Source organism: Oncorhynchus gorbuscha, linkage group LG14, assembly GCF_021184085.1.
Source record: "Oncorhynchus gorbuscha isolate QuinsamMale2020 ecotype Even-year linkage group LG14, OgorEven_v1.0, whole genome shotgun sequence".
Lineage (NCBI taxonomy): Eukaryota > Metazoa > Chordata > Actinopteri > Salmoniformes > Salmonidae > Oncorhynchus > Oncorhynchus gorbuscha.
The window spans coordinates 63419268-63438778 of NC_060186.1; the positions used below are offsets into that span (position 1 = coordinate 63419268).

The window sequence follows — 19511 nt, forward strand, 5'->3', positions numbered from 1 at the left end:
ATGTGTGCATACATTCTACGTATGGGTGGTCCCGGGGATCGAACCCACTACCCTGGCGTTACAAGCGCCATGCTCTACCAACTGAGCTACAGAAGGACTTTTTCTTAATGTGTTTTTTGGCAGAATGCCTTCTGGAACATGTGAACTTTCATGTGCCTTAATAACAAACCTATATGCCATCAATACGAATACAATTGTTAAATTAAGAGCCTAGTTTATTTAACCACGGAAAAAGTCAGGAACCTTCCTACTAGCCATGATTGGCTGAGATAATGCATGGGCTGGACATGCCAAGAGACGAGTTCGGATTGGTCTGTCATGTAGCACGCTTCTGTCTATAACATGAGCTGCTCAGTATGTGTAGATAATAAAAGTCAGTGTGAACGGGAGTGACTTGACATAACAGGCCAAACAAGTTGTAGCTAGCTACAAACCAAACTGAAAATACACGCTGCCGTGAAGCATTCATCCATGTATGCAGGTAAGAGTCTAGCTACATTCTAAGATATTATACGTTTTGAATTTTGTCCAAGTTGTTTTCATTACAAGTTAAAGCATACCGTTAACTAGCAAACGAATGTTAGCTTGCTGGCTCACTTTACATGTATGATCTGTGTAGTAATATTATTTGTATGTCAGAAAACCATTTGCAATGCTAGTTATAGCCAAATGTTAGCTAACTAGCTTTAGCTACCTACAGAGTCATACTCCAGCATTTCATGCATAGTAGCAAGCTATGACAATCCATTCGTACTGTGGCTAAGGGTTGTGATTATGGTTCATTTGTTTAGACATGTAGCTAGTTACATAAACAAAGACTCCACTTTGCAAGATGAAGTTTACATGAACCATCAAGTTAGCCAAGTGTGTCTGGGGGTGATTATGGCCATCTATTGTATTTCATGAACATGTGTTCATGTTTAGACACTAGTGACTCATCCACTTAGCTAGATGTGGCTGGGGGGGGGGGGGGGGGGTTACAGCATTTATTTCACAGTGTCTGGGTAAGCTTCTAATAATATTTTTACAATATTTTTATCTGGACACTTTAAAGTCAGATTACGATATAGACCAAGGACTACATAAAGTATTTTTACCAGGAGTTTTTCCTTATTGTAAAGAGATTGGTGAGGCTAAGGCTTAAGAGGGTGTGAATGATGCTGAATAGGTGTAGACAAAGAAGAGCTCTCCAGTAGGTGTACCAAAACATTCAGGGGCAATTTTCTTAAAAATGGGGTTACAAGTTTATCTAATATCAAAGCAGAATTACTTTCCCATTGTACCTCAACTGCAGTGTATGATATACCATTTTGAAGCGCTGGGTCTTTACTTTTATCCAATGGCCATAACACCATTTCAAATTTTGCTAGATAAGACCGAATCGAGGCGATGGGTTACAAATCAGTCAATTGAAATAAATTCATTAGGCCCTAAGCTACGGATTTCACATGACTGGGAATACAGATATGCATCTGTTGGTTATAGATACCTTTAATAAAAGTAGGGGCGTGGATCAGAAAACCAGTCAGTCAGTATCTGGTGACCACCATTTGCCTCATGCAGCACGACATCTCCTTCGCATATAGTTGATCAGGCTATTGACTGTAATCTGTTCAAAGTTGGATGTGGAGGTCCTGGGCTGTTGTGATTACACGTGGTCTGAGGTTGTGAAACCGGTTGGACGTGCTGCCAAATTCTCTACAAATGACGTCGGAAGCGGCTTATAGTAGAGAAATAAAACATTCTGGAAATAGCTCTGGTGGACATTCCTGCAGCAGTCAGAATGCCAATTGCATGCACCCTCAACTAGAGACATAAATATGACATTGTGTTGTGACAAAACTGCACATTTTAGTGGCCTTGTATTGTAAAGATCACGCTGTTTAATCAGCTTCTTGATATACCACCTGGCAGGTGGTTGGATTATCTTGGTAAAGGAGAAATGCTCACTAACAGGGATGTAAACAAATATGCACCAAATTTGAGAAAGAAGATTTTTGTACATAATGGAAGATTACTGGGATCTTTTATTTCAGCTCATGAAACACTTTACGTGTTGCGTTCATTTTTGTTCGGTAGAATATACTTTTATTTGCTTGTTTATTTGTTTGAGTTTCTTTAAAGTCTGGTTTTCATATTCCTCATGGCATGGGGAGCGTGTGTGGGAGGATACAGGACCGGTCTGTCTGTTCTCTGTGTGATCCTTACCATTTCCTTTCATCCTCCTGATGGTTGAAGGATAGGCCAGGGTATCTGCCCATTTAAGTGTCCGTTTTCAGAACTGCTGTCTGTCTTCCCTGGAAAGCAGAGTGCCTGCCTGCCTACATCTGAGGGATAACATCAACTCTGTTTGGTTCTCTGGACTTGACAATCAATCACATACTGTTCTGGACATCAGACTTCTCGCTGGTTTAGAAATGGCTGATGGGATTGTTAGTAAACTATTTTACAACTGTTTTAATTTTCCAGTTTACTACTAGTTATTTGTAGTGGTTTTGCAAAAAATAGCAACTGAAGCTTTGCCTCCGACATAAAAACACAAGCGACACTTTCTTACAAAACAACATTCATTGGTCTATTAGTTTGGTGTTATGCCTATTAAAATCAGCCTGCTGGGAAAACCCAAAAACAGCTGCACGTTTTCTCTCAAAAACAACTTTACAATTACATAAAATGTAGGAATGCACATCGCCAGGTTTCCTGAATTGGAGCAACCCCTTTTTCCCCTTATAACGTTGGCTTGACATGTGTAAGGCACATGTCCCGTCCATAAATCTGCGTGTGGATCAGTTTCCATTTTACTACATAGGCAGCACATGAACAGTCCGTGGATCTAGAAGAGTGATTACTGCCTCCGAGGTATTCCCTTTACTTCCCTAATGTATCAGTAGGACCAGATTCTCTTTTATAAAAACTAAAGCTATTTATGTTTGCTTTGATTGTGGACAACCCATGGATCTAGAAAAGTGTGACGAACTGCGTATCTAGTTAGTCGGAAGTTTACATACACCTTGGCCAAATACATTTAAACTCAGTTTCACAATTCCTGACGTTTAATCATAGTAAAAATTCTGTGTCTTAGGTCAGTTAGCATAACCACTTTATTTTAAGAATGCGAAATGTCAAAATAAATAGTGATTTATTTCAGCTTTTATTTCTTTCATCACATTCCCAGTGGGTCAGAAGTTTACACACACTCAATTAGTATTTGGTAGCATTGCCTTGTGATGGCCACTCCAATACCTTGACTTTGTTGTCCTTAAGCCATTTTGCCACAACTTTGGAAGTATACTTGGGGTCATTGTCCATTTGGAAGACCCATTTGCGACCAAGCTTTAACTTCTTGACTGATGTCTTGAGATGTTGCTTCAACATATCCACAATTTTCCTCCCTCATGATGCCATCTATTTTTGTGAAGTGCACCAGTTCGTCCTGCAGCAAAGCTCCCCCACAACATGATGCTGCCACCCACATGCTTCACGGTTAGGATGGTGTTCTTCAGCTTGCAAGCCTCCCCCTTTTTCCTCCAAACATAACAATGGTCATTATGACCAAACAGTTATATATACAGTGGGCAAAAAAGTATTTAGTCAGCCACCAATTGTGCAAGTTCTCCCACTTAAAAAGATGAGGCCTGTAATTTATCATAGGTACACTTCAATTACAGACAAAATTATTAGAAAAAAAAATCCAGAAAATCACCTTGTAGGATTTTTTTCTGAATTTATTTAGCAAATCGTGGTGGAAAATAAGTAAAAGTCAATAACAAAAGTTTCTCAATACTTTGTTATATACACCCTTTGTTGGCAATGACAGAGGTCAAATGTTTTCTGTAAGTCTTCACAAGGTTCTCACACTGTTGCTGGTATTTTGGCCCATTCCTCCATGCAGATCTCCTCTAGAACAGTGATGTTTTGGGGCTGTTGCTGGGCAACACAGACTTTCAACTCCCTCCAAAGATTTTCTATGGGGTTGAGATCTGGAGACTGGCTAGGCCACTCCAGGACCTTGAAATGCTTCTTACGAAGCCATTCTTTTGTTGCCCTGGCGGTGTGTTTGGGATCATTGTCATGCTGAAAGACCCAGCCACGTTTCATCTTCAATGCCCTTGCTGATGGAAGGTTGTCACTCAAAATCTCACGATACAAGGCCCCAATCATTTTTTCCTTTACACGGATCAGTCGTCCTGGTCCCTTTGCAGAAAAACAGCCCCAAAGCATGATGTTTCCACCCCCATGCTTCACAGTAGGTATGGTGTTCTTTGCATTCTTTGTCCTCCAAATAAGAGTTGAGTTTTTACCAAAACGTTATATTTTGGTTTCATCTGACCATATGACATTCTCCCAATCTTCTTCTGGATCATCCAAATGCTCTCTAGCAAACTTCAGACGGGCCTGGACATGTACTGGCTTAAGCAGGGGGACACGTCTGGCACTGCAGGATTTGAGTCCCTGGCGGCGTAGTGTGTTACTAATGGTAGGCTTTGTTACTTTGGTCCCAGCTCTCTGCAGGTCATTCACTAGGTCCCCCCGTGTGGTTCTGGGATTTTTGCTCACTGTTCTTGTGATCATTTTGACCTCACGGGGTGAGATCTTGCATGGAGCCCCAGATCGAGGGAGATTATCAGTGGTCTTGTATGTCTTCCATTTCCTAATAATTGCTCCCACAGCTGATTTCTTCAAACCAAGCTGCTTACATATTGCAGATTCAGTCTTCCCATTCTGGTGCAGGTCTACAATAGTTTCTGGTGTCCTTTGACAGCCCTTTGGTTTTGGCCATAGTGGAGGTTGGAGTGTGACTGTTTGAGGTTGTGGACAGGTGTCTTTTATACTGATAACAAGTTCAAACAGGTGCCATTAATACAGGTAACAAGTGGAGGACAGAGGAGCCTCTTAAAGAAGTTACAGGTCTGTGAGAGACAGAAATCGTGCTTGTTTGTAGGTGACCAAATACTTATTTTCCACCCTAATTTGCAAATAAATTCATAAAAATCCTACAATGTGATTTTCTGGATTTCTTTTCTTCTCATTTTGTCTGTCATAGTTGAAGTGTACCTATGATGAAAATTACAGGCCTCATATTTTTAAGTGGGAGAACTTGCACAATTGGTGGCTGACTAAATACTTTTTTGCCCCACTGTACATGTCAAGCAAAGAGGCACTGAGTTTGAAGGTAGGCCTTGAAATATATCCACAGGTACACATCCAATTGACATCAATTAGCCTATCAGAAGCTTCTAAAGCCATGACATAATTTTCTGGAATTTTCAAAGCAGTTTAAAGGCAGTCAACTTAGTGTATGTAAACTTCTCACCCACTGGAATTGTGATACAGTGAAATAATCTGTCTAAACAATTGTTGGAAATATTACTTGTGTCATGCACAAAGTAGTTGCCAAAACTATAGTTTGTTAACAAGAAATTTGTGGAGTAGTTGAAAATGTAGTTACATCCAACCTAATTGGATGTAAACTTCTGACTTCAAGTGAATATAAATCAAATGGTTTGAATTAATTCATTTTCTATCAAATCATTTCCTGGGAGGATAAGACCTAACCTCATTAGCCCTGTGGGCATCTATTGTCATAAGACCATGGAAATAAGCATTTTAAGTACTGCAAGGTCATACTGTACAAACGCTAGAAAGCTACAGTACTGCCAGATATGTCAGTACATAAATGTCTGAAGTGGCACTGGTTGTTGAGGAAGCAGAACAGATTGTACTGCACAGTTATTCTATTCACGCCTCCAGCAGACTACAGCCCTAAACAGCCAACCTCCCGGTCTCCACCTCCCTTACCCACACTGCTGAACAGCAGTGAAAAATACCATATAACATCAGACGTTCCTCTACATATGTAGGATAGAGATATGTGCTGGGTAATGAGTTGCACTCCACAGTGGGCCATTAAAACCTATGTCAAAATAAGGAGATATATAAATAAACACTGCGGTGCAATGGGCCGGCTGATATTCAGCAATTATTTCAGAGTCAATTTTCACTCAGTTGGCCAGTTGACCGTAAATGATAAAACAGAACATTTGAATAATTTTTTAGATAAGAAGTCCCTCTGTTAGGGGAATTATTTCAGTCGAGGACATTGGGTAGTTAGAGGAGATGTAATGAACATTTAGCAGCAGGACTGTTCAGAGCAGGGAAATCACTCCCTTACCAGTGTCAGCCCTGCATGGATTAAACACACAGTCCTAATAACACTGCCTAATTGAGATAGAAATAGGTTGGCCCATTCAATGTTGAGAATATACTTATATAAGCTATGTAATCTGAGGCTAGTAATTTAACTAAATGGAACAAAATAGAATTTGCTGTGAAAGTGGCAAACACTTGTGCTTTACTTCCATAGTGTTTCCAAGGGCTTTACTATTATACCAACAAATTCATGAATTCATTTCCGATATAAGATTAAATTCCTGTTTAGGTATCAATTTACTTCTACCAGCAGGGGCGATTTTAGCATGTAAATCTATACAACACTAAACAATACATGACTGTGACAAACGGTGCCCACACAAGTCCCAACACCTTACCACTGCGACACCTGGCAACAGGCAGAGCCTTGTCTGGCAGTGAAACAGTTAATTCAGCCTCATTTACTGACTTATAAAGAAACATAGCTGATATGGCTGACTTGCTTAAACAAATGTGGTTTTTACTGGCTTTTGAGATCTACGAACTATGGCATAAGGGGACGACGAGCGGATAAAAGGCAATCTGTTAATGAGCGAGCTAGGATGGACGTAGTCAATATAACGATTTGTTCAGCACTTTCTAAATGTACCTCGACAGAATTCGGAACATAGCCGTTCTTACAGTATTCTCCCTGTACACCAAGTCAGAAACTTAGGATAAATAAAGAGGCATATAAGCAGACAATGAAAGCTCTTACAATATTCTGATTACATTTCTCTAAAACATGCTATACTGTAGGCTACATGTGCACCACCAAGTCAGAACAGTAGGTGAAATTAGAAGGGGAAAAGGGACCAAATTATTAGGGTGAGGCACATGGGCTACTAACAGCTTATGACACAACATACAATACCAGTCAGAAGTTTGGACACACTCATTCAAGGGTTTCTTTATTTTTACTATTTTAGACATTGTTGAATAATAGTGAAGACATCAAAACTGGGAAATAACATATGGAATCATATGGGCGGCAGGTGGCCTAGTTGTTAGAGCATTGGACTAGTAACCGAAAGGTTGCAAGATCAAATCCCCGAGCTGACAAAGTAAAAATCTGTCGTTCTGCCCATGAACAAGGCAGTTAGCTCACTGTTCCTAGGCCTTCATTGAAAATAAGAGCTTGTTCTTAACTGACTTACCTAGTTAAAGTGTGAAATCATCCCTAACCATCTCAATTGGGTTGAGGTCAGGTGATTTGTGGAGGCCAGGTCATCTGATGCTGCATGCCATCACTCTCCCCAAATAGCCATACAGTCTGGAGGTGTGTATGAAAACAAATGATAGTGGGACTAAGTGCAAACCAGATGGGATAGTGTATCACTGCACAATGGTAGCCATGCTGGTTAAGTGTGCCTTAAACTTGAAATAAATAACCAACAAGTCACACCTCCATGCTTCACTGTGGGAACCACACATGTGGAGATCATCCGTTCACCTATTCTGCGTCTTACAAAGACACTAGTTGGAACTAAAAATCTCAAATGAAATCTGCAAAGCATTTATTTGGGCTTCAATTTGAGGCCAGTAACTAATGAACTTATGCTCTGTAGCAGAGGTAACTCTGGGTCTTCCTGGGTCCTCATGAGAGAGTCAGTTTCACAGCGCTTAATGGTTTTTGCGACTGCACTTGAAGAAACTTTCAAAGTTCTTGTAATGATGCGTATTGACTGACCTTCATGACAGTAAAGTAATGGACTGTCGTTGCTCTTTGCTTAGAGCTTTTCTTGCCATAATATGGACTCTGTCTTTTGCCAAATAGCCCTATCTTTGTATACCACCCCTACCTTTTCACAACACAACTGATTGGCTCAAACGCATTAAGGAAAGAAATTCAACAAATGTACTTTTAACAAGGTACACTTAATTGAAATGCATTCAAGGTGACTACCTCATGAAGCTGGTTGATAGAATGCCAAGCGTGTGCAAAGCAGCCATCAGGGCAAAGGGTAGATACTTTGAAGAATCTCAAATGTAACAACTCTTTTGGTTACTAAATGATTATTTCATTATTTCGTGTTATTTCATAGTTTCGATGTGCTCACTATTGTTCTACAATGTAGAAAACAGTAACAAAAAGAAAAACCCTGGAATGAGTAGGTGTCCAACCTTTTGACTGGTACTGTATACTTAGTACTACAGTATACATATCTCCTTGGCATATTACATCATTTTTGCAGCAGCAGACAACACCTTTTTGAACTCACCTTGTTGTGTTGTGCTCACTTGAACAGGAAGGTGGCGCAGTGGTCCTTTGGGCAAATTTTGCCATCAAACTTTGCCATCAAAGACTGGTATTCTCTCGATTTATGGTGCGTTCAAGAATCATGATGATGTCAGTGATCTTCAGGTCGGTGCTCTAGGAAGAGGTCTGAGTTCCCGACTTCCAATTCTGAATTGGATAACCGTTCAAAAACATTTTCCCAGTCGGAGTTCCCGGTTGTCTTGAACTCACTGAAATTAGATTTCCCACTTCTGACTTTCCAGTTGTTTTGAGAGCAGCAGATGTCATGCTGGATTGACACCATGGTCAATGCTGAATGTTTATCCTTTTAAGTTTGGAAAAGAGACCCTTAAACCCAGAAAGGGGACCACACACCCACTCCACTGAATAGCAGGCTAGTGATTACTTTGCAATGCTTGCAGTTAGCCATTGATTCATTCCAAACCACTCATTGTTTAATTTGCGACTTCCAACTTGTTGTAATGTTAATGGCCGATGAGCACTGATGTTTTATCTATAATTTCTCTTCGTTATTTCTCTTCATATGACAAGGATGAAAAAAAGTGTATGCCAGTAGCTTGTCAACTAGATTCATGATGATGACTGCTAGCTAAGATTGAGAGTATACATGTTGACATGATCAGTCCAATCAAGCTGCTGTAGATGTAACGTGATTTGACAAAATTATCTGTGGCCAATAACCTTGAGCCTTCTTGGATGGGAACTTCTAATGTAACTACGGCAGCATCCAAGTGGCTTAAATTCTGAAGCTTCACCCTTAGATTTGGCGGTGACGTAGTGTCCCCATGAGTGACAGAACACTGAGCCAATCACGGCCCAACTAGAGAACATTACCAACCCCTACGCTCTGTATTTTCCGCCACAGAAAGCACAGAGCGAGGCTGAAGACACCTGCATTTTGGAGCCGCCTTAAGAAAGCAAAAAAAGAGACCAAGTATGTATTTGGCATTATTATTATTATTATAAAAAAATGTTTTTACATTGTTTGCAAACTGATGTTACATGTATTAATGCCAAAATAGGCATCAAAACAGGCATCAAATGAAAAAAGTGCAACTTAAATTTAAAGTTATCTGGTAGACAGTGGGGCACCACTTTTAAATTTAAGTTGTTGCACATTGAAGACCAAAACAAACTACAAATGTTGGAAGACTACAAGGCTGTTCTAAAGAGAACTCAAGCAAACACTGGACGACAGGGTGGACAGATGGATGGCTATTGGTTCCCGACAGGTAGAATGGCAGCTAGGGGTTCTCTGTGGTGTTGGTGTGTAATGCTACCAGCAGGGAAAGCTATTCCTCACAGGAGGATCTGAGCCAATAACACTGGGATGAGAGGTTGCTCGGTTGTGTTTACATTGCCAAAGTGACATTTCCCATGCCAATGAAGCCATTTGATTTTAATTGAGAGAAAGAACAGGAGAATGACACCCTATATAATACAGTTCTTTTGACCACTCAATTCCCTACATTTTATTTAACTAGGCAAGTCAGTTAAGAACAAATTCTTATTTTCAATGATGGCCTAGGAACAGTGGGTTAACTGCCTTGTTCAGGCGCAAGTTTCCGCAAATCCCAGAGCTGACAACTTCTCAGATACTAGTCCAAAGCTCTAACCACTAGGCTACCTGCCACCCTTATTTTGACCAGAGTCCATAGCTCTGGTCAAAAGTACACTATATAGGGAAAAGGGTGCCATTTCGAACACAAACTATGCATCAACGACACCATGGCTTTTCTGTACTGTATTTTTCTCTTTCCTAATTGTTCTTGATGTAAATTAGCAGCGACATCAAAATTACTTCTTGGGGTGGTTGGTGATTTAAGTGCTCACTTAAACTACTACAGTACTGACATACAGGGCTTTGGGCACTTGGAAAAGCGCTAAATAAATCAAGTCCATTATCATCGATAAGCAAGCAATCACACTAGGTACTGTTCTGTTACGCACACAGTATTTATTCCCTCACAGCCACTTCCTCTTGCGCCACCACCATTTGAGCCACAGTAGCAGAGATCTGGCAGCATATCTACCTGCCCACCACTGCAACTGGACATAGATTCCAGTGAGGAAATCAAACAGGGCACAACATAGAGAAAAAGCTTCCACTCAGCACTCCACAGCTAGATAATGTACATTCACACGTCCAGGTGTCAAATGGATTGAGGTTTCGCCATTTTAATGTTTCCCTGCTTTAGATCACAGCTATAATACACATTCAGTCATTGCAACCACCCACTGAAATGCACTTAACACAAAAACCCAGCAGGCAACAAAAAGTTATGTAACATATAGATGAATAACTATGGATAGTGTTGTGGGTTTAGTTAATTTCCCGTTAGATGGTGTTAATGCTAAAGCCTGGTTGGTACCTAACGGATGTTGAAGAGGCTGACGCTGAGGGTGATTATACTCTGTGTTTCAGCAGTTCCTTCACAGATATTAAGCTCAATGGCACGGGTGAGATGTCACGCTGTGACCCCTGCTGTGTGCTCTGTCCCCAGGGGTCTCCACTCCCCACATGACCACCTGATGCCCCCCACTGGGCGCAATGTCTTAATCACTCGGCTGAGAGACAGTGCTTCAATGTTTAGGTCTCGGGAATCATCAGTTTGTGTGTGTTGCAGTCTGTGTACAGTGTGAGAGTGCGAGCTCAGGCTTCAAATTAGTGGAAGGCTTTTATTTTGACAATGGATGTGTAGGCAGGGAGAGACAGTTTTACTGCTAATGACCCAGAGTTCTCACACACACACGATGCCCATGTCTTTAGAATCATTATATTTTCTGCTTTGCAGACACCTTTACAACAGACAACCCTAAGTTTTTTTTTCTGTCAATACAGCTAAGAACCTCACCGAGTTGAATGAAACACCCTTCCTAAGTGTACAGGAGACATACATTTCCACCGTCGTTAGAGAGTGAGGGGAGCCTACCAGAGTACCCCTACCTAACCGGATTATACAGAAACCAGTACCCATAGCTAACCGGATTATGCAGAAACCAGTACATCTCTAGCTAACCCAAGAGGGTGATTCTATTAGGCCGATAACTGCCTGGTGTCACTGCGCAAACAAAAACAGTGAGGATGATTAGTGCAAAAGGTGCATTGTCAACTCAGCAACAAACAAAAAAACTTTTTCAAGACCATGTATTTCAAAAATAATTCGTAAATATGTGTGTAATTTCCTGCAAGACAGGAATGTCAGTCTTCTGCCTTGGCCAGCGAATAGCCCAGATCTCAATCCCACTGAGCACGTCTAGGACCTGTTGGATCAGATGAGGGCTAGGGCCATTCCCCCCAGAAATGTCTGGGAACTTGCAGGTGCCTTGGTGGAAGAGTGCGGTAACATCTCACAGCAAGAACTAGCACATCTGGTGCAGCCCATGAGGAGATGCACTGCAGTACTTAATGCAGCTGGTGGCCACACCAGACACTCACTTACTTTTGACCACCGACACATTCCATTTCTGTTTGTCACATGTCTGAGGAAGTTGTTCAGTTTGTCTCAAGTTGTTGAATCTTATGTTATGTTCATACAAATATTTACACATGTTAGGTTTGCTGAAAATAAACGCAGTTAACAGTGAGGACGTTTCTTTTTCTGCCGAGTTTACAACTGAAACATTACCGTCTTAGTGTGGTTTGGTTTAACATGGCCACACACACACACACCTTATTTTACTTTCCATCTCAAAAGACAAGCATTAAAGCATTTCATTTTGTTCATATTTGACACATCTACTTCTATCTCAGACAAATTAAAATACTGGAGATGTTTACTTTACGATCATAGGAACGTCGCAAAGTGGTGAACCATGACGTACTACCTTGTCACAGACCTCTCTCCCCTCCCTCAGATATGAAAAGCCAGCTGACATTTACTCCTGAGGTGCTGACCTGTTGCACCCTTTTTAACTTAAGGTATAGGGGGCAGCATTTTCACTTTTGTATAAATAGCATGCCCAATTTCAACTTCCAGCTACTCATGCCAAGAATATAAGATATGCATATTATTAGTAGATTTGGATAGAAAACACTGAAGTTTCTAAAACTGTTTGAATAATGTCTGAGTATAACAGAACGTATGTAGTAGGCAAAACTCAGAGGACTAACCGTTCAGAATGTTGTTTTTTAAAGTCTCTGTTCAGTGAGTTGTCATTGGGAAATAATGTTTCTTAGGAACTTGTTTTAAGTTCCTACCGCTTCCACTGGATGTCACCAGTCTTTGGAATTTGGTTGAGGTTATTCCTTTGTGCAATGAAGAAGTATGGCCATCTAGGAACTGCGTAACACTGTTGAGAGTTGCGCAAGACTTGAAAAGTAGCTTGGTTTGTAGTCTTCCTGTATTGAACACAGACCAGTCTTCAATTTGATTGATTATTAACGTTTAAAAATACCTAAAATTGTATTACAAAAGTAGTTTGAAATGTTTTGGCAAGTTTCAGGCAACTTTTGAAATATTTTGTAGTGCCGTTGCGCAATTTGGAAGCAGTTTTTTTCTGGATCAAACGTGCCAAATAAATGGACATTTTGGATCTATATGGACGGAATTAATCGAACAAAAGGACCAATTGTGATGTTTATGGGACATATTGGAGTGCCAACAAAAGAAGCTCGTCAAAGGCAAGGCATGTTTTATATTTTATTTCAGCGTTTTGTGTAGCGCCTGCAGGGTTGAAATATGCTACCCTCTTTGTTTACTGTTGTGTTATCATCAGATAATAGCATATGCTTTCACCGAAAAGCCTTTTTAAAAATCTGACATGTTGGCTGGATTCAATGATTGTAGCTTTAATTTAGTATCTTACATGTGTGATTTAATGAAAAAGTTTGATTTTTATATCATTTTATTTGAATTTGCCGCGCTGCATTTCCCCTGGCTTTTGGCCAAGTGGGACGCAAGCGTCCCCTATACCATAAGAAGTTAACCACTGATCATCATCATCTACAGTATGAACATCTTGAAGAACTATCCTGCCTTAATGGTCATGTACTCTTATAATCTCCACCCGGCACAGCCAGAAGACGACTGGCCACCCCTCAGATCCTGGTTCCTGCCTTTCTAGGGAGTTTCCTAACCACCGTGTTTCTGCGTCTGCATTGCTCACTCTTTGGGGTTTTAGGCTGGATTTCTATAAAAGCACTTTGTGACATCTGCTGATTGAAAGTTTAAACATTTTACTGTTTTGTTTCGGTTTGCTTTATTTGTACATGACAACGTTATATTTGGAAGGGCTCCAGCTTCAATCTCCGCAGTCTTTTATACCCATTGACCCGAAACCAGGCAACCAGTTCTGCACCTGAGAGGTCTAGCCCCCCAGTGAGAAGGCTCTGGGGTGTGGAGGTGGATCGCAGCACACAGCCGAGTGAATATCACACACACGTCCCCTACATATCCCTCGGGGGGTGGGGCAGCCTGGTGACCTCGCTCTGGGATCAAAGGTGTGTGTCATTTTAATCAGGCAGCCCAGTGGGCGACCCCATTAATTCAATTCCATTTCATCAGCGGTGTGTTAGGTCACCAGAGGGGACAACACATTCCTGGGGTTCTCTGGACCAGCAGTAATCCCCTCTCTTAATGATTCGAGACCAGACACTAAACCCATCATTTCTTAGTGCCTGGCTGCAGTTGTTTTGCAAGGTCTTTGTAGGGATGAGTTGAAAGACTGCTTGAATTACTTAACAAATCTATCTGACCCACCACCAATTAAACCAATGGCATACAGTAGGTGTACATATACAAGCACATGCGGTATTACAGGATCAAGTGGTGTAATTTAACACTAGAACCGCTGGGCCTCTGTCACGCCTTGGTCATTGTATTTTGTGTTTTTGTTATATGTTTGGGTAGGCCAGGGTGTGACATGGGTTTATATGTTGTGTTTCATATTGGGGTTTGTATTAATTGGGATCGCGGCTGATTAGGGGTGTGGTATAGGTTTGGCTGCCTGAGGCGATTCTCAATTAGAGTCAGGTGCTTATCGTTGTCTCTGATTGGGAACCGTATTTAGGCAGCCTGAATTTCGCTTTGTAGTCGTGGGTGTTTGTTCCTGTCTCTGTGTTGTAGTCACCAGATAGGCTGTAATTAGTTTCACGTTCCGTTCTGTTGTTTTTGTATTTAGTTCAGTTATTTAATGTACCGCGATACTGTCATTAAAGTCATGAGTAACCTACACGCTGCATTTCGGTCTGACTCTCTTCATTCAACAGACGAACGCCGTTACAGCCTCGAGGGACCCCCTTTTCGAGCTAATGGAGCAATCATTCGGACTTCAACATTCTAATAGTGTAATTAATACATGCTATCGCAAACATAATTTATTAATGTCTTGGGTAACAATAAAATTAATCTTATTTCAAATAAAAATAGTAAACACAAACCACTAAGAACACATTCAAGTGGTCAATCAATTTTATTAGTAGAGCGCCTTTGTTTCAACTATGAAACAGAAAGCATAGGTGTTGGAACACGGCAACAGCTTCTTTTTACAACGACAAAATTAAAAATTAAATAAAAATACTACAACCAAGACGCAGACAAATTATGAAAACATCCGAATATAGCCTGAACATCATTAATGGCAAGTGTGCTTGATAAAGTGAAAATCAGCACAAAGCAATAATTTAATTAATATAAATTGTATTTCAATGTTCTGTTATCCTTTTCCTAACAGTCGACACAAATTTTTGTTTGGTTGTAATGTGTAACGGTCTCCGGTTCTCTCTTTGCGTCCCCATCGATGGCAACTAGCAGATGCATGATTCTCATGACAGAAACATTCTTTCTTGCCTTGCTTTGGTAAAGTGTGAGTGTTGTCTTGGCATTCTTCAGCACCATCGTGGAGTACAACGGCTGCGCAGGTCCCTTATTGAGGGAGAGTACTTCCGTCTCACTTTGCTCATGGTGCAAACAAGGCTTGTTTCTCTGCAAGCAACTTGTTCGCCAGTGAAGTACAGAAATTGTTCATGACATTTCTCCCCTTGCCAATGTAAGGTTCCACAAGCCTCATCAACACATTCTCTGACGCTTGCTAACCTGCTGCGGATCTTTCCCCAGATCTGGAAAGCCTTTCAGCATGTACAATTATGCACGCTCTCACTGTGTAGCCTGCTACATGTAGGTCAACGTAGACTGATAAGACTGCTTGGATTCAGTGGACTGATATCGGGTACACACCATTAAGATTTGAATTAGAATGGTTAAATTTCACAATTGGTGATTACATAATTATGCATCGTTCCCCTCGCTCATGAAATCATACTTTACTTAATGTATTTCATCTGTTGTTATACAGGATGGTGTGAAATTAGTTTCAGTATAGTTTAGGTTCAGATTCAAAGTAATTATCGGGGTGATTACCAAATGAACACTTTCAGCTGTCGGAGGAGTAGAGCAGGCCCTAAAGTCAGGGAAAGGTGGGGCAACCGGGGAAACCATTAAAAAAAAAAAAAAGTAAAACATGCCCTCCTAAAACTGGTTTGAACTCCAGTTCTGTTTGTGATAAAGATTCTAACATCGACAGTGTGTTGTATAGACTTATTCATGAAAAGTCAAGGACGGAGGGGGGTATGACTTAAATGGCAGCGTAAGACTTTATTTTTATTAATGAGCAGTCAAAATACTGTAACTGCTTCAGCAGTTCTAGTGTTAAGTCTAATGACCAAACTCACAGCTAATACTTAGAGCAAAACTCATTGTGCTCCTTCTTGCTGTTCCAATACAGAAGATACATAGAAAATGACAGATACCCAGTGCTGTAACTGACCCTGAACAATGACTTTAACCATTCAAAACTCAACTTCAATAGCTCACAAATGGCTCAAATATCATTTTAAAAAGGATAAATGTATTTAACAATCCTCAGACACCAAAATAGAGCTATACTATGCAATTACCATCAGTCAGACATTTGACAAAATCAGATATTTCCATGTTTGTTTGAAAACGGTACACTCTACTGCATCAGATTACCTAGCCTAATCCAAGAGGGAAACACTTACTCTGGTCTCTACCATGTAGGCTCAGCATTCCCCAACAGTCAGAATGTTGAACAAACTTAATTTCAACTGCCGATTTTGTCCCTACAGAGGTAATTGGGACAAAATATCCACAGGGAAGTGTTATCAGCCACACCTTCAGTATACTGGTCTGTATATCAGTGTTTCGCAAGCGACAAACACTTGCACAATATGGCCGAGCATAATACAACGTTGTCCCACGCAATCGGCAGGCGAATTTCCCAATCACTTCCAGTCGATTGTGAGGAAATGTGCATCGGTCGAACACTTTGTTACATTCAGCTATTGTTTACATATTGTGCATCACGTGTAATGCGTCAGGAGAATAAATACATGCGGCAGAACCTACCGGCTCTGCAAAAAGTCAGGTAAACAACATTTTCCTGTGGATAGCTCATTTTCACCTCGCACCGTCAAAAGGACCAACCGCTTGGACAACCGGTAAAGTATGAATAAATATTTAACATTCTGGCTTGTAGAAACCATTACATATTTTTTTAGACAGACTTCTTTCAGACTGAATATCCATGGGGTAACCATGGTAACAGTCCGATGTTTAGGCAACAGATTTCCTAGTTATTTGGTATACAGCCTTTGTGGGTTGTTTTTCTCCTGACATCATTAATTGTTTATTGGTGCATTTGATAGCTTACCATACCTTAGGTCTCTGGTGGATGGCGATTCTCATCACAGACAAATTCGATCTTTTGAGTATTCCCGTCTACACCTGCGAAAACAAAGTATTGGTGAGAAAAGGGAAATACTCTCACTGACAATTAGCATCTCTCATGCCCCCATCATCAATCTATCCAAAATAGGTTTATTTCAAAATCAGACAGTTCACTCACAAATCAAATAACATTTTATTGGTCACATTCACATGGTTAGCAGATGTTAAATGAGTGTCGCGAAATGCTTGTGCTTCTAGTTCCGACAGTGCAGTAATATCTAACAATTTCACAACAACTACCACACACACACACACACACACACACACACACACACACACACACACACACACACACACACACACACACACACACACACACACACGTAAAGGGATGAATAAGAATATGTACATATAAATATATGGATGAGCAATGGCAGTGCGGCATAGGCCAGATGGAGTAGACGGTATAGAGTACAGTATATACATATGAGATGAGTAATGTAGGGTATGTAATCATTATATAAAGTGGCATTATTATGTTTTAAAGTGACTAGTGATACATTTATTACATCCAATTATTAAAGTGGCTAGAGTTTGAGTCAGTATGTTGGCCTTGAGATTGAAAAACAGCTTCTGTCTCTCGATCCCAGCTTTGATGCACCTGCACTGACCTCGCCTTCTGGATGGTAGCAGGGTGAACAGACGGTGGCTCGGGTGGTTGTTGTCCTTGATGATCTTTTTGGCATTCCTGTGACATCGGGTATTTTAGGTGCCCTGGAGGGCAGGGAGTTTTCCCCCGGTGATGCGTTGTGCAGACCTCACTACCCTCTGTAGAGCCTTATGGTTGTGGGCGGAGCAGTTGCCGTACCAGGTGGTGATCCGACAGGATGCTCTCGATTGTGCATCTGTAAAAGTTTGAGAGTATTCAGTGGAAAGCAACATTTCTTCAGGCTCATGACCTTGACGAGGCGGTGTTGCGCCGTCTTCACCACGCTGTCTGTGTGGTTGGACTATTTCAGTTTGTCTGTGACGTGTACGACGAGGAACTTGAAGCTTTCCACCTTCTCCACTACTGTCCCATCGATGTGGATAGGGGGGTGCTCCCTCTGCAGTTTCTTGAAGTCCACGATCAACTCCTTTTTTTTGTTGATGTTGAGTGTGAGGTTATTTTCCTGGCACCACACTCCGAGGGCCCTCACCTCCTCCCTGTAGGCCATCTGGTCATTGTTGGTGGTAATCAAGCCTACCACTGTAGTGTTGTCTGCAAACGTGAAGATTTAGTTGGCGACGTGCATGGCCACACAGTCATGGCTGAACAGGGAGTACAGGAGTAGGCTGAGAACGCACCCTTGTGGGGCACCAGTGTTGAGGATAAGCGGGGTGGAGATGTTATTTCCTACCCTCACCACCTGGGGGCGGCCCGTCAAAGTCCAGGACCCAGTTGCACAGGGCGGGGTTGAGACCCAGGGTCTCGAGCTTAATGGCGAGTTTGAAGGGTACTATGGTGTTAAATGCTGAGCTGAAGGGTACTATGGTGTTAAATGCTGAGCTGTAGTTAATGAACAGCATTATTACATTAGGTATTCCTCTTGTCCAGATGGGTTAGGGCAGTGTGAGTCATCTGTGGACATATTGGGGCGGTAGGCAAATTGGAGTGGGTTTAGGGTATCAAACGAGGGATGCTGTCTGGGCCAGCAGCCTTGCGAGGGTTAACACATTTGAAATGGTTTTACTCATGTTGGCCACGGTGAAGGAGAGCCCACAGGTTTTGGTTGCGGGCCGTGTCAGTGGCACTGTATTGTCCTCAAAGTGAGCAAAGTTGTTTAATTTGTCTGTGAGCAAGACGGTGTCTGCGACGGGGGCTGGTTCTTTTTGTAATCCGTGTTAGACTGCAACATGTTTGAGCCGTTGAATTGCGACTGTACTTTGTCTCTACACTGACGCTTAGCTTGTTTGATTGCCTTTGAGGGAATAGCTACACCGTTTGTATTCAGTCATGTTTCCGGTCACCTCACCATGATTAAAAGCAGTGGTTCACACTTTCAGTTTTACCCGAATGCTGCCATCAATCCACGGTTTCTGGTTAGGGAAGGTTTTACAACATCACCAATGCACTTGCTAATAAACTCACTCACCGAGTCAGCGTATACATCAATGCTGTTGTCTGAAGCTATCCGGAACATATCCCAGTCCACATGATCGAAGCAATATTGAAGCGTGGAATCCGACTGGTCGGCCCAGCGTTGAACGGACCTGAGCACGGGCGTTTCCTGTTTTAGTTTCTGTCTATAAGGCTGGGAGCAACAAAATGGAGTCGTGGTCAGATATTCCGAAAGCTGGGCGGGGAAGGGCTTTGTATGCATCGGAAGTTA

At 41.5% G+C, this 19511-nt stretch overlaps 1 protein-coding gene across 1 annotated transcript in view; it reads right to left on the bottom strand.

The window, feature by feature from the left end:
* The window catches only part of LOC123995273 (kelch-like protein 29), a 291135-nt gene that overhangs the window by 241924 nt on the left and 29700 nt on the right, over positions 1 to 19511 (bottom strand). The window contains exon 2 of the mRNA XM_046298771.1: positions 17128 to 17196. Within this exon, the coding sequence (XP_046154727.1) occupies positions 17128 to 17157 (30 nt within the window). The 5' untranslated portion in view covers positions 17158 to 17196. The remainder of the gene's footprint in view (positions 1 to 17127; positions 17197 to 19511) is intronic.